The sequence below is a fragment of the Echeneis naucrates genome, chromosome 8, assembly GCF_900963305.1.
Source record: "Echeneis naucrates chromosome 8, fEcheNa1.1, whole genome shotgun sequence".
NCBI classification, from domain to species: Eukaryota; Metazoa; Chordata; class Actinopteri; order Carangiformes; family Echeneidae; genus Echeneis; species Echeneis naucrates.
In genome coordinates, this window is record NC_042518.1 from 20,223,587 (window position 1) to 20,238,513 (window position 14,927).

The 14,927-nt window shown below is 40.4% G+C and overlaps 1 protein-coding gene across 3 annotated transcripts; it reads right to left on the minus strand.

Moving 5' to 3' along the window:
* Positions 1-3: 3 nt before the first annotated feature.
* On the minus strand, positions 4-13,741 carry rrn3 (RRN3 homolog, RNA polymerase I transcription factor). Of its 3 annotated transcripts, none has more exons than XM_029508043.1 (17): positions 13,388-13,740; positions 13,235-13,291; positions 13,059-13,148; positions 11,620-11,749; positions 11,451-11,510; positions 11,206-11,269; positions 10,999-11,068; positions 8,252-8,350; positions 6,923-7,018; positions 5,947-6,070; positions 5,644-5,774; positions 5,138-5,268; positions 4,849-5,036; positions 4,585-4,693; positions 3,080-3,232; positions 2,087-2,188; positions 4-1,607 (listed from the first exon to the last, which is right to left on the minus strand). In XM_029508043.1, the coding sequence occupies exons 1-17, from the start codon at positions 13,493-13,495 to the stop codon at positions 1,478-1,480; spliced, it is 1,842 nt and encodes a 613-aa protein (XP_029363903.1). In that variant the 5' UTR covers positions 13,496-13,740; the 3' UTR covers positions 4-1,477. The 3 variants fall into 3 exon arrangements, with proteins under 3 accessions (XP_029363903.1, XP_029363902.1, XP_029363904.1); XM_029508042.1 differs by having other exon boundaries at positions 4-1,615; positions 2,104-2,188; positions 13,388-13,739; XM_029508044.1 differs by lacking the exon at positions 13,059-13,148 and having other exon boundaries at positions 13,388-13,741.
* Between the last annotated feature and the right edge of the window lie 1,186 nt (positions 13,742-14,927).

Here is a 14,927-nt window from a genome sequence, read left to right on the forward strand (position 1 = left end):
AAATGGACCTGAAGTCATATTTATTCAGAGTTTCATTATATCCCATTTCCACAGAGAGATGTGAGGAAATGACAAACTGAGGTGATATGCAGAATGTAATATTTTTATACGGTTCAACCCAAATATCATGACTGCCCTATATTTTCAGGTAGCCTCACTGCCACTAAACAGCAGTTGAAGGATTAGTGTGTCACATGCAAAGGATCTGTGACACAAGTCAGCAGCAGTAGATATAGTGCAAAACAGCAAAAAAAACATACATTTTTATGTTATGAAAAATATTACATGTAGTCCATCTTGCTGAATATCAGCCCAAATCTAGGAAACAATCTGAAACATGACAAACACAGTCCATGTACAGTTCCACACAGGCAGTGTCTAAAACCAACTTTGCAATGTTTACACAGCACAGTAGTATACTGATGAAATATCACTATGAGGCATGAGTTGTGGCACACAACCACACCACATGGCAACATGTGGAAAAGGGTGGAGAAAAGAAACATGAATAGACATTAATTTACAGAAATAGTCAACAAAAAAAAAAATGTCAACAGATTAATCTAAAACCAATTCTTCAGAACTGGAACACAAATCACACCACTTTTCAAATAATTAATGTCTGCATAAAAAAAAAACTGATTGAGCTGCAAACAGCTGAAGCTTCAGCAGTTTATATAACTGCACAGCAACATGAAGAACTATGTGTCCATTTCACAGGATCACATAAGAGACAGTTAATTTTATTACATACATGTAAAAGGACAGTGTTGCACCCTGGCCATTTACATTTGAAGTTTTTGTGGCTGCATTTCCCATCAGCATCCACTGGTCCCTCCTCGAGTCTGTGCTGGCTTTTTATATTATAGTTTGCCCATTGTTGCATCATCTCCTTTTCTATTTGACGCTGCACCACAAAACTAGTTTCCCATTACTATTTTTCCCACTCCAATCTCACACTTACCCTCAAAATGCTTCAACTAAAAATGCTTTCCGTGTTTTCCAAGAAACTCAAGCATCTGGTACTGTCTGGTTCGTGTCTCTATACAGCGAACTTGGCCTCCACACAGACTTGTGGATTTGTTTCTCAATGTATTTGGTAAAATGACTTCCACTGATAAACTACCCTAACAAAATTTTACTTCCCACATGGTTTAACAATGTCCCATAGAAAACAGTCAAAGCTGAAGCAACTTTCTGAGTCCGTCTGTATAGTTCATACCTCTTCAGAGTAGTTTGAAGCAACAAGCAGCCAGGAGCAGACTGTGGTAGTGTCTAAATGTGACATGAACTGTTTCTTCACGAGCATGACTGCATTCTGAACAGCATCACTCTATAACTGGGTGTGAGTCATATCTTCAATTTGTGTTTAAAATTAAGTTTCTTGTCATTAAATATCTTTGTGCTCTGATAGGTGGTTTCACATCTCAGGTGAAGGATATCAGTCCATCACAACATGATGGTTCATGGTGAGACACTATAATGATTCTGGAAGCTGACCCACACTGCTCGGGCTCTGGAGGTTGGAGTCGTAGGAGCTGGGAGTCATTCCTACAATACCCTCAGTCTTGGGTGTGTCCTCATCAAGGAAGTCATCTTCATCCTCCCTTGAACCCTGACAGAGTGAGCCATCACAACTAAAAATTAACATGGCGCAGACAACAGAACATTCCAAGAGTAGGTTTTTGGTATCTATTATTTTTTCAAGTTTCCTCCTCACCTCACTCATCTTTTCAAATTTGATTTCATGTTCTAAATTTACCAAGCACTCGCCAATGCAAGAGCCCTATTGGATCTGTAGGATTCAAGATCTTTTTGCAGCAAGCAACTTTTTGGCAGTCTCATCATACCCCAAAACTCATGAAACTTAATCAGTGTCACTCCATACCAACATTTTCGCGAAAATGTTGATATGGAGTGAAAGTTGCTGTGCTTTTCCTGATCCCCTCAGGACTTGCAGCCTATATTAGAAATCTTTTCCTCCTGTGAGCACAGAATAGATACTTTTGTGACACTGTTTCAGTCATAGCAGTACAATTTCTCTATCTCTCAGGTTCCCTAATTTCTCATCAGAGCCATGTTTAACAGCATGTGTCTTCTAACCTGATGCCTTTTTTTGGCCGGAAGCAGTTCCATATCTACCGGTTCCTCCCAGACCTGGTACAATGGCTCAATCAACTGACCAGACCTGTCAGTACAAACACAACATAAAGGTTAATGCAGGAGGGTACAGTTTCAGACTTAGTCTATTCAGCAGATCAGGTTAATGCAGGAGGGTACAGTTTCAGACTTAGTCTATTCAGCAGATCAGGACACAGCAACTGCTGTGTAAAAGGGCCAAGAGCCATGTTGCCTTGCTTGTGCACTGATCAGAATACACAGCACTCCCAGCAGAATTCCAAACTTGTCCTCCACTTAGTTTTCTTGATGCATTCAACAACTTCAGTGAGTGCTGAGCTCCTTTAAAGACATTTTTTATCTATTATTCAACATTTTTGAAAATATGTCTGGAGAAGAGGGAGGGAGGGAACTGACCTGCTCTCTGCTCTCTCCAGATTGCTAGGTAGGTTCCCGTGTCAACCACACAGTAGCTACGTTCTTATGTATCTATTTTACTCTAAATGGGACCATCATTTAAAAAAAATTAACATCACATTGTATTCAAGTCGACTAAAGACTAAACTAAGCCTAAACTAATTAGCTACACTTACTGAGCTACTAAATTAAGTGGGGCTGTTTTCACATACACTTTCATACAACCTGACTTCTTTTTCTACAGCTGGTAGAGCTAACCCCTGACAGTCATTAGATTGAATGCAGTAAACCTGCATTCTATTCTAACGACTATCTAAGGCTCTTTAGCCCTGAATTTACTTTGTACTTTCAGCAGTTTTATAGGAGTCCATGGTTACCACCAGCACTTAATAGAATATTCTTCAAAACTGTGGGAATGCAGGTCAATCATTCTAACTACCTGTGGTCCACAGCTGCTTCATACTGAATGAAGGATTTTCCCTTCAGTTGAAAGTAATTGGAAAAAGATTCATTATTCATTATAGAGAAGGATCAGTCAGTGTACCTCTTGAGCAGGTAGGGGTCAAAAGGAAAGTAGCTGTCCAGAGGGTTGGTGTTGGTGGTCACACAGTCTCCCCCAGCAGTGCTGCGAACCATGGGCAGCACATTACGGTTGTTTCTCTCTATGATGGTGTAGCAGAACACCACTTGATACTTCCTGCAAAAACATTTGATAACTCGTTTTCATACTATGCAACACGACCCTCACAGGACCTTTGTGTTCCCTGATGCCTGTGCACATTTAAAGTAGTTTAATTGTACACAGTTGGTTGAGCAAATTTTTCTATAGGAGAGCTTATGTTGGAGTTCTTTGCGACACTGGCAGCCAATACTGGTGAGTGCTGGAGTTCTGTTGGCAAAATAAAAAATATATAAAGCTGAAGTGCAGTGGTACTGTACTGAAGTACAACCTTGAGGTAATTTACTTCGGTTTTTCATTTGTAACCTCTACTCCACTACATTTTCCAAACATAAGGTCAACGCTACAAAAAAACACACAAGTTCATATTTTGTTATAATTAACCTGTGTTTGAGTTGTTTTTTTGTTTGTTTTTTTTTTTTACCTGACCACTAGTCCCTTCACTGTACTGATTGTACACTGCAAAAACAGGTCAAACCAGCTCCACTTCAGTAAAATGGGGCTGAAAGTGATTGTCTGGATTATTTGTTGTGGGTTTGGGTGTTGTAGTCATGCATAGCAAATTGCCAGCCCAGGGCCAAAACAGAACCTCCTTTTTTGTATTACACTATTGCCACAGGTCAGTTGAGTGATTGAAAAATTTTGACAGAAAGATCTCTTACTCTCACTCAATTTTTACTGCAACTAATCAATTTAGAGCAACTAATCAACCTAGACATGCATGTCTTTGGACTGTGGGAGGAAACCCAAATACCAGGAAGAAACACATGCAGGCACAAACTATACACAGAAAGGCCCCAAGCCAGGAATCAAACCCACAACCTTCTTGCTGTGAGGTAACAGCGCTAAGATCTTCCTGTCCAAAAATGTAATGAAAACATGTTTTTTCCTGTTGATCACACCCACAGCAGCTCATCAATCAGCTTCTGTACTGCTGCACCCACTGACCACCTCTACATCTGTCAACTAGATTAATCAGAAAATTCATAAAGTCTAATAATCAAATCAGATTGATTTATATAGCACCAAATCATAACAAAGTCACATCAAGGCACTTGATACATATAGAGCAGGTCTAGACCAAACTGTTTATAAAATGGTTTAAAGAGACCCAACAGATCCCCACATGAGCACGCACTTGGTGACAGTGGCAAGGAAAAACTTCCTTTAAGAGGCAGAAACCTCGGGCAGAACCAGGCTCAGGGGAGGTGGCCATCTGCCTCGACTGGTTGGGTTAATCCTAATAAGTAATAAGCCCTTGGTTATTGATAAAGCTTGTTCATCATTGTTCATGTTCCACTATGAACATTCAAATAATCATCAAAATGCTGACTGATGCCCCTGACAAAGTAGTGTCTGGTTGTGTGTACCTGGTGATGGCAGCAAACTTGGTGGTGACTGAAGGCAGGCAGACTTTGAGTGGGTTCAGCTGACACAATACAACCCGCTCCAGGTTCATATTCTGTAGGTACTCCAGACCTGACACACACACACGCAGAAGTAAAACTGGCATTTTTCAGCTGTTATTCCCTTCAAAATGGAATTTCTGATATGATGTGTGATATGACTGAGCTCTAGCTGGAAGAAACTGTTACTGAAAATGGTGTAGAGGGGATGTGTGAGTTATTTTATGCCTTTCTTCATGTTGCCCTCCAGTATGGCTCTGTGTCTGAAGATAAGAGTGTAGAAGATGGCCTGGCAGGCTGAGTAGAAGGGCCCATGCAGACTGATGTCACAGCAGGCCTGTCTACCACTGCTGTCATGGCCATCAATGTAGTGATGGATCCAGGAGAGGAGCAGGTCCATACAGGCCCTCACAGTGCTGTGGGTGAGCACATGACAGAGAATGTGTGGGGGGGGGGACTTATTTGAAAAAGGAGGAATAAATTAATTGCGCTGCTGCCTTTGCGCAGATGAACTCACAGCACAGGGATGAACTTGGCTCGAGCCAAGAAGCTTCCCATGAATCCGGCAGCAGCCTGGCGAAGGACAGCAGGTTGAGAGGGGCTCTGGAGTATCTTCCACAAGTGATCAAGGAAGGCCTCTGCTAGGGCCTGAGGACAGAGAAGACAGAGAGGCTCAAGAAAAGTTTCATCAATAAGAACTAATACAGAATAAATGTGGCTGAAACAACAAAATAAGTCCTATGTATTTCTACAACTGCACTGATCTTAGTCCATCACTGTGTTCTCACTGATAAGTTCTACATGCAGCACAACCACCTGGAGGCTTCAGTGCATCAGTCACATTGCAATGGACACTACTCATAGGGTGCTACATGCAAGTGTAGTGTGCACACGTGTCTTTATTACTATCTGGTTTACACAGCAGCAGAGGGGATTTAGACACTTACATTTTGATGGGGGTGGATGTGAGGAACAGCAAGGATTTATTTTTTTTCTTATTGTGCATCCTTTAGGAGAACTTACCAGTCTGAAACTGCAAAGGTAAAAGATCGTGTACTGGACATGATAGGAAGCGTGTGTTGGCAGAATGAGTTTGTCGAACACGCACAGCAAATGTCTTAACAGTTCCTTCGTCCTGCCCACATGAAGAGAGCCTAAGACAAAGGAAGCAAAGCACTGAACCGTACATACACAGACTCACTTCGCTTAAGGTAAACAAGCCAAGTTTTCCTGCTCCTCATTATTTTGTGTCTTTTTAAAATAATTTTATTGCTACTTGTGGTCTGTCTTGTGTTGAGAAATGTGCATGCTGTGCAAGTGCTCTACCATTGACAAAGCAGATGTCCTTGATGTAGGCCATCATCACTGCCATAAGGACATCCAGCCGCTCAGCCACTGGATGACCCATGACTGCTGTCCTGGAGGGCTGGTCTGCTACCACATCCTCATCCTAGGGCATAAAAATGCAGATTCAGGAAAAACTAATCTTTCGTCTTTCATTGTCATCATATTTATGTTGGACCTGACAGGATTTCTCTTTCTCTTCCACTGGTCTCGAAGCTTGACTATTTTCCAAACATCCATTTACACTTTTTTTTCACAGCTGCAGTAGGGCTGGGTATTAAAACTTGATATGTTTTTTGGCACAGAACGAAATGTCTCAATAACATTGAGTATTAAAATATTTCTTTTTGATACCTAAGAAGATAATCTGATTAATGCCAGCCGCGCAATAAGCATTCAGTATGTTTGATGTGCCAAGAACTAAAAGTGCTGACAATTAGCTGTATTGAAGCATCAAGGAAAAACTTGACATTTTGGGTTAGGCCCAGAGACAGGGCTCACCATGTGTATGCATTTGTTGTGTTTTGAGAGGCTGCAGCCTCTCAATGGTCACATTTAATGAAACACGATATAACAGGGCACAATGCAGTATTTGTGAAAAGTAAATTATCACCAAGACTAACCAAATCTAATCAAACACTTGACACAGAATAAATATAAGATAGAGAATTTCTCTGTTCAGATCTCTGTGTACAAGAATCATTCACACCTTTTAAGTGTACATTTTGTACTGCTGGGCAGACTGTCAGGACTGTCTGTTAACCAAAAAAAGCAGACATGGTTGTTTTTGGCACCGATTTTTTCTATTCTTTACATTTCATTCCTTTATGGAGAAGATAATTTGAAGGCAGCCAGTTCCATTTCAGTTTATTTTAAATGTGTTTACTGATATTATGAAAAATGTTGAGGAGGAGCAAGACAAAACTTGAGTTTTTTTTTTTTTTTGGGTTACCATTACCATTTCAAAGAGTCCCTCTTCATTCAGCTCCTCTGCCCCTTGATTCTGCTCCATTTTCTCCTCAGCCTCCTCAATGTCAGCCCGGGATACACTGACCTAGAACACACATGGGAGAATGATACACTCATCGTTTCTCCTATTGTGTATGTCAATCACAGACTTGTTTCTTTAATTATATAAAGTGCAAACTCCATTTAAACAGCACATGCATGACCATTAATTCTACAAATATGAGCGGGTAAACTGGATTTACTTTAAATACTTTTCCTTAAAATAACTCAAAGGTCTGTGACAATGTCAGAATCTCCAGTTCTGCAGTTCTCTAGCTGACGTTGTGCTTGAATCTCAGGTTTGTGTCAGCACAATCTTTGGCAACTGCATGTGCAGGTTTTGCATTATGGTGTCAATGAGGATAAAAACAATATACAGCAATACAGGTGTAAACACAGGTGTTGTCAACAAATCAGGATACAGGTCTCAATTTCAAATCTGGTGTAAACAGGGTGAAAGTTTCAAAGCAAGACAGAGCTTCACCATAACTACCATACCTTACTCATACAACTGCCTGAGCAGGAAAGCTGAAAGAGCAAGCAGCTCCTTTGAGCATTGAGATGAAAATAAATCTAAACAGATGGTCTGAGGAAATTACGCGACATGAAAGTGGGGAAAATTTAAACCGATACAAGTGCAGTTTGATTGAAAGTGAGTTGTACCAGCTAGCTCACATCCATGTTCCATATAGCGCTCAGGACGTCACGTGATAGCTTTTGTTTACACCGCCATTTTGGCAGTAAATGGAACAGAAAATGTTTCGTGCTGTTGCCACAGATTTGAAGTCCGCCTATTTGATCAACTCGTCCTACACTGAGGACTCCCGGATGTGGCCCGCGGGCCGTGACATAGATGTTGCCCTAGACATATAGAGATTAGCCTACCATGATGACTATTTTATTTACCGTTTATAACTACCCTGCAAAGTCATCTGCGTGTTTGTGTTGTTTGCACAGCTGTATGCTAATTACGTTGTCATATTATTGCCTTGGTATACCGCTTTGCACAGCTTTTTTTTTTTTATTCATTCAAGCACTTTATCTTTGTTCTCTTGACTTCTGTGACAATGCCTTTGATGCCATTGATGGTTCTTGAAAACATCTTGCCTCAGCACTGTAGCGGAAAATTAGCCATGCGGCTTACACTTGCACATTTACAGTAACGGTTACTAATTGACAAATTAAATGAAAGGTGCCATTGTTTGCCATCACCCACAAGATATATTGTTACAAAGCTGTGACTCCCCCTTTGTGCTAAACTTTTCTGTGTTTAACTCACGTCCAGTTTGAGCATCTTTCCAATGATCACCTCCAGAACTTCTCCACGGATGGACGGAATGTACACTGTCACCCTCAGGAGGTTGTGGACGTAACACTCCTATAGAAAACACAAAACTGTCAGTAACCAAGACACCACAGTGTTCATCAGTGCTTCAAAATCAAACCAATGTATATAGTGCCAAATCACAAAATAATTAAATTAAGGTACTTTACACATACAGCAGGTCTAGACAAAACTCTTTGTGGAGTTGTTAAAGAGACCCAACACATCCCTCCAAGAGCAAGCACTTGGCAACAGTAGTAAGGAAAAACTTCCTCTAACTGGCAGAAACCTCAGTTGGAACCAATCTCAAGGTGGGTTGCCATCTGCCTCAACTGGTTAAGTTGGGGGAGAGGTGGAGGGGGAGGGATCAAGAAAGACGGCGTGTATATCAGCAGTTCTCAATTGTTTTCTGCTAGGACCCCACTACAAAGCAGTAAAAATTTTGCCCCCCACCACTACTATAAGTAGTCTTACTTTACAAGTAATACTGTTATTGTGTTTATTTATAAATTTGTTACAAGTACACCTCTGCGTATCACTGTATGCTTATTTAAATAAATAAAAAAAAGAAGTACAGATCCACTTACATAAAGATGGACTTTATTAACCTTGTTTTCAGTCTGAATGCATTTTCAGAATTGATTAACAGTACATCAATTTGCATTAACTTCAACAAAGTTAAATCTTGGTAAACATTAAACACTTTTAAACCAACAAGATGAATGTGTCTGCTGTATCAACTTCCAGGAAATAAGTTATAACAAACTTACAACAACCGCTTGAACCATTTGTTACTGGAAAATAAACGTAATAACCTCAGGAGGACAATAAATAAAAGGACTTTTTTCTCTTTCCTCTTTCGGCTTTTTGTTCGGGGTCGTCTCAACATGTCATCTCTGTTACTTCCATGATTGATTTGGCCATAGTTTTTATGCCAGATGCAAATAAAACACTAACTACAAAAATATACTGTGCTGATTTTTTTTTTTTTTTTTAAATCAAAATGATGAAGTCTTTCACAGGATTAATGGCAAAACTCAGGCAGCTTATCAGCATGATTCAGTTGTAATGCATGTCAGTGTTGCCTTAATTTATTTGGCTTCATGCTGTCCACTGCTAGTCTTTTAGACACAACATACACCGGTGTTTCTTCTGCCACATGAAAGTGCCACTGCCACCTGCGGTAGTGGGGGTGCAATTACACTTTTTTGGTCCAACAATGAAAAAGCTAAAATATGAGTTAAACATCTTCCCTGGAGTCACATGGGCCCCCCTGGTATGTGAGTGCACCCCACTATTTGAGCACTGGTGTACATCGTTAAGGAGAGGAAAGGTGAGGCGGGGTGCCATAAAAAATGCAAGCAAAATAAACAGACAGCAAAAAGTGATTGAAGCCTTGTAACACTTAATGTGTGCAAGTAAATAGTAGCAGTAGGTGGAAAAAAAAGGGTTTTTAGCAGAAGAAGTAACAATCGCAAATGAACAGTAGTGTATTAAGATAACTAATGGGAACTATTGCAATGATTAAGCCCATGTAGGACAGGGACAGGAAGAGGCAAGGAGGGACAAAACACAGACTACGGGAAGAAACAAAGTTCGTGACATGTAATGTTGTAATGCACATGAATGTGGAGGCAGAGAGAGAGGGCTATCTTTTTAACTGTAGGCTTTGCCATAAAGGAAGATTTTAAGCCTGATCTTGAAAGCTGCAGAGTCTGCCCCCTGGACTGATACTGGTAGTTCATTCCATAGAACAGGAGCCTGATAACTGAAACATCTGCCTACTGATTTACCCCTGCAGACTCTAGGAAGCACAAGTGATCCAACAACAAGTTACCTACTGGGAAAATAAGGAATTATGAGCTCTCTGAGATATGATGGAGCTTGGTCATTCAGAGTTTTGTATGTAAATATACAAATCTCAGCAATCATTAACTGTGTTTGGCGCCATGTTTAGACAAGGGTCTTGAAACAGGTTTTTTGTTGCAAAGGGAGAGAATTATCATTGTATGTAAGGCCCTGTGAAGTCACCCATAGGTTTGTGACCTTCTTTTTTGAAGCTTCCACAGTTTGAAATGAAGGTGGAGCTGAAGAAGACTGAGGGGTGGATCTGGCCCACTCTGTACTCTATCCTGATTGTGTGATACAGTCTGTCAACCAGTAGTCACATCCTAATCGAAACCCTATGTTATGGTATATTTTCATTTAAATGGGAGCTTCATTTAAAAAAAAAAAAATCATGTTATGTATAGAAGACTTGAAATTAGAGACTGAGACAATAAAGTAATTCGGAACACTTTTACCAAGATACTAAATCAAGTAAGAAGAAGACTGCTTTCACATAGACTTCTTTTTACCACCGGTGGATTGAATGGATTAAATGAAATGCAGGTGGCAGATGGAATGGCTTTACCTTACAGCCCTAGTGATGACATCAATATTGATATAAAAACTATGACTGTATCCACCTCCACAGTCTATTTCAGGATGATCAATTTTTCACTGATTATTGCCAACATCCAATCAAACTATTCAGATTCTATTTACTCTGAACCTCTTTGTCTGAATCTCTTCGTTGCCCCTCCACAGGCTTAGAAGTCGGTTTCCTGAGGTGACCATATGTTCTAGCTGATTAGGGCATGATGGCTGTGCATCAGCCCTGGCAGCCTGTGTGAATCACAGCATTTGCAGTTCTTTCTTACCAGGGTTCTGGAGGACTTCTGTACGAAGGGGAAGTTCTCCTGGAGAATGGGCATGAGAAAGCGACTTGTGCTGAAAGAAGGCAGCAAATACTTACAAGGTTCAAGGTACAAGATTTGAACTATGTGAGAATGTGGATAGTGTGATATTAATTCATACTCCTGATAGCACAGAGAGAAACTGGCACAACTTTACATAAAGTGACTTACGATGGGACAAATCTGTTGATGAGTTGCAGTGCTTGGTGACTTTGATCAAAATTTCTGGCGAGGTCTGAAGAAAAATAGTGAAAAGTGGAGAAGTTAGAATTAATGGTGTTCTCCTCTTTTAAACTTGCCCAAATTTCAGCAGGCAGCCATAGTACAGAAATAGGATATTTTCAGAGAGTAGCAGGTGGTGGATGCTTTAAGCAACCAAGGTAATCAAATAGATATAAAAAGAAAATTGTACTTACTCTCATCTTCATCATCCGAATCAGACATATCCACCCCTGCTTCACAGATGGTCACTCTCTCTGAAAACAAACAAACAAACAAACACTGATGTGAGGGCACACACCTGGATTTCAGAAGTTCACTTATGAGACACTGGATTAGGTAACCATTAGTTAAAAGGGAACATACTGGGAGTGAAATGCGAGACCACCATCTTGAGGCAGGCACATAGGTAGACAGTCTGCGCTGTGACTAGGTTACTGAGGAAAGCCAGGTACTCCTCCACCACAGCCTGACTCCGACCTACCCACTGAAGCCTCTAGAACATACATATACACACAAAAGGGACGTCATCATCATGTGAACATTCAAAGCCTGTTACATTCTCCCTTTGATGGGACAACTGCAGACTGTGTGTTTCATGCAGGTCTTGCATTTTGTTTTTTATGCTTTTATTATAGCTGCAGTGAGATTCAGAAAAGCCTTTATTGGTATGGCTTGACCAAGTGAGCTGGCAGGGTGTCTGTTTGTATCATGACCTAGTGCTCATACATGGGCAGGAAGGACTAATGTTCTTATCTCAAAGTGACCTTCATTAAAGGAGGAATTTGCTACTTCAGCTCAGAAATATTCTCAGGAGAATGTCCAGGATGAAGGTCTGGCCTCTTACTGAAGCACCGGATACGGAAATGTATCTACACATTTATGATGTGGATTTCAGATTCTTTTAAAGTCACGTGCCGTTGCATGAAGTTCTGAACCCATATGAGTTTTTAATGGTTGCAGTGGTTGCTATAGAAATTTACAAAACCTGACATGCACTTAAACACATATGCATTTTTACATACACATTGTTTTATCTATCTCAATTATTAAAATGAAATTGGTTACCACACTTATTTTATTCTTTTGGCTTTTCACTGTTCAGGGTCACCACAGCCATGCAAGTCACGGACTTGCGTGGCTGATTTGGCTACAATTTTACACCAGATGGCCTTCCTTTCACAAACTTACCCTTTTATCTGTGCTTGGGACCGGCATAAGCACAGTTTGTGGCTGGGGTTTAAACCCAGGGCCTCTCTGCATGCAAGGCATGTAGTTCTACCACCGATCTATGTCCCCGGGTACCACAAAAAATCCTTTACTGAAAAATAATTTAACTGGTATGTATGTATGTGTATATATATATATATATATATATATATATATATATATATATATATATATATATATATAGAGAGAGAGAGAGAGAGAGAGAGAGAGAGATGTATAGATATAGATATATATGAAGATTATGTTTTGGGGAAATCTGGTCAATATATTACCTAACAAAATAAATTCTAATTTTCATTATCAATTATTCTCAATCTCGATCCTAATGCATTTTAAAAGTTTTATCTATAAAATGCTCATATTTCCCAAAGCCCAGGAGAGAGGCTCAAAGATCTTGTCTTCACTTCTCATTGTGACAAAGACCAGAACCAGTTTTTAGCTTCAGCAGGAATGTCCTATCAACTAATCAATGTAGGAAAAATCTTTTACAATATAATTTCAGAGTGTCTGTAATATGAAGTTAGGAAAGTGGTTCATTATTACATTGATAAAAAGCTAATTGAAAAATGACTCACCAAGATCGTGTAAATGAGCTGTTCGTGCTCTTTGGTCAGTTGGGTCACACAACTGCGAATTTCTTGAAGCCAGTTAATGATCTGAGCATCCTGAGGAGAGGAGAAACAAACACAGCATGACATGACTTCTTATGCCACTGATTCCAGGTCACCTCGATCACAATGTTCTGCGGCACCTTTATCTCAGGATCACCCAGCTGATGTTTCAGTAGCTCATAATCAGTGCAGTCCCCCTTCAAACAAGAAGAAAAAGAAAAGTGAATCTGGTGTGTATCAGAAATGCCGAGCACTTCGCCTTCTGAATAGAGCAACACGGCGTCAGCACTCACCCGTTTATATTTCACTAACATTTCCGCAACATTGCCCCCAAATCTCACCGTCTTCACAGGAGGGCTGTTTAAAAAATCCCTGTCGTTTATCTCCATTTCGATTGTCATTCAACCAGGAACTTTTTGTAAAGCTAACGTTAGCTGTCCTTCCGCTACAATTTGGGCCTTAAGCGAAAAATACACGGTATTATTATTATTAATAATGTATCAGTATCAGTATCACAGCTCAACGTTCAGATGCGATAATGAATGTTTCCTTATCGAGGTCCAGACTACGCAGGAACCGAGCAAACACACGTGAAGTGTTTTCGTAGAAGGAAGAGAGCTGTGTATTTACGGAAACTAAGTCTTCACTGCGGTGTCGCATTAAAAGTGTCCCCATCCTCTCGATTTACATTGTTATGGTTCCGCTTGGCCGATATACACCGAGAAAAAGTTGTTTCCGTTCAGTCATCTACGCAAAAAAGAAGAGGAAAATGTAATACAAACTACAAGTGTAGTTTGATTGAAAGTGAGTTGTACCAGCTAGCTCACATCCATGTTCCATATAGCGCTCAGGACGTCACGTGATAGCTTTTGTTTACACCGCCATTTTGGCAGTAAATGGAACAGAAAATGTTTCGTGCCGTTGCCACAGATTTGAAGTCCGCCTATTTGATCAACTCGTCCTACACTGAGGACTCCCGGATGTGGCCCGCGGGCCGTGAGTTTGACACATGTGCCCTAGACATATAGAGATTAGCCTACCATGAAATACAAAGAAAACTTCAACAAAGAACTTCCTGTAATTTTTCTCAGTGCACATGCATACATACATATACACATTTAACCATACATAAACGAAACGAAATGAATACCTACTGCCATCTAAACACCATCACTGTGGATCGCCTGCCTACCTACTGTTGGGATATTGTACATATTAAAAGTATGTATTCAGATAACAGTTAATTACCAGTATGCCTTTTTGTATTAAGATGTGTGCTTCCAAGCTTGATGTGTTATGAAGAATATGTAGTTGCTTGGATAGTGGAAAAGTACAGAGTGTCCGTTAGAAATGAACATACAGAAGACACAGGGTTTGAAGTAGATGTCCTTGTAAAGTGTGTGCGTCAGAAAATGACAGAGAGTGTGCGTACTTGTGACAGAAAGGAAAGATCTCTCACAGACAGACAAAGAGGAGTCAGATAGCAGCGAGGTTAGGTCAATCAGAGAGAAAACAGGTGCACTGCATGCAGATTCATAGCAGACCAATCAGAAGTGGAAGACGACGCGTGGACATCGACAACGGACCAATCAGAAGAGGACATCGGCTTGCGTGCACATTTATCTGAACTGTTACGTCTTATATACTGGGTCAGGGAAATACAGAGTGTGAGACTTCGTGAACTGACACACATTTGTTGGTGTTAGGGAAAGAAGTTTCGACCCAGAGCTCTGTAAGCTTTATTCTTCTGCTGGATTAAATAAATACTTGAATTGAGACCGAATATCTTCTCCTATTCTCTTCATAAAAGAACGCGCTGGAGACGGCTCACAC

What these genes read in the sequence shown, in the direction of transcription:
- rrn3 (XM_029508043.1), bottom strand. Translation starts at nt 13,495, where the DNA reads ATGACAATCGAAATGGAGATAAACGACAGGGATTTTTTAAACAGCCCT. An exon ending in GGACATCTGCTTTGTCAATG is followed by an intron (nt 5,775 to 5,946) that starts GTAGAGCACTTG and finishes CCTTTGTCTTAG; the next exon opens with GCTCTCTTCATGTGGGCAGG. An exon ending in GCCAAGTTCATCCCTGTGCT is followed by an intron (nt 5,037 to 5,137) that starts GTGAGTTCATCT and finishes GCTCACCCACAG; the next exon opens with CACTGTGAGGGCCTGTATGG.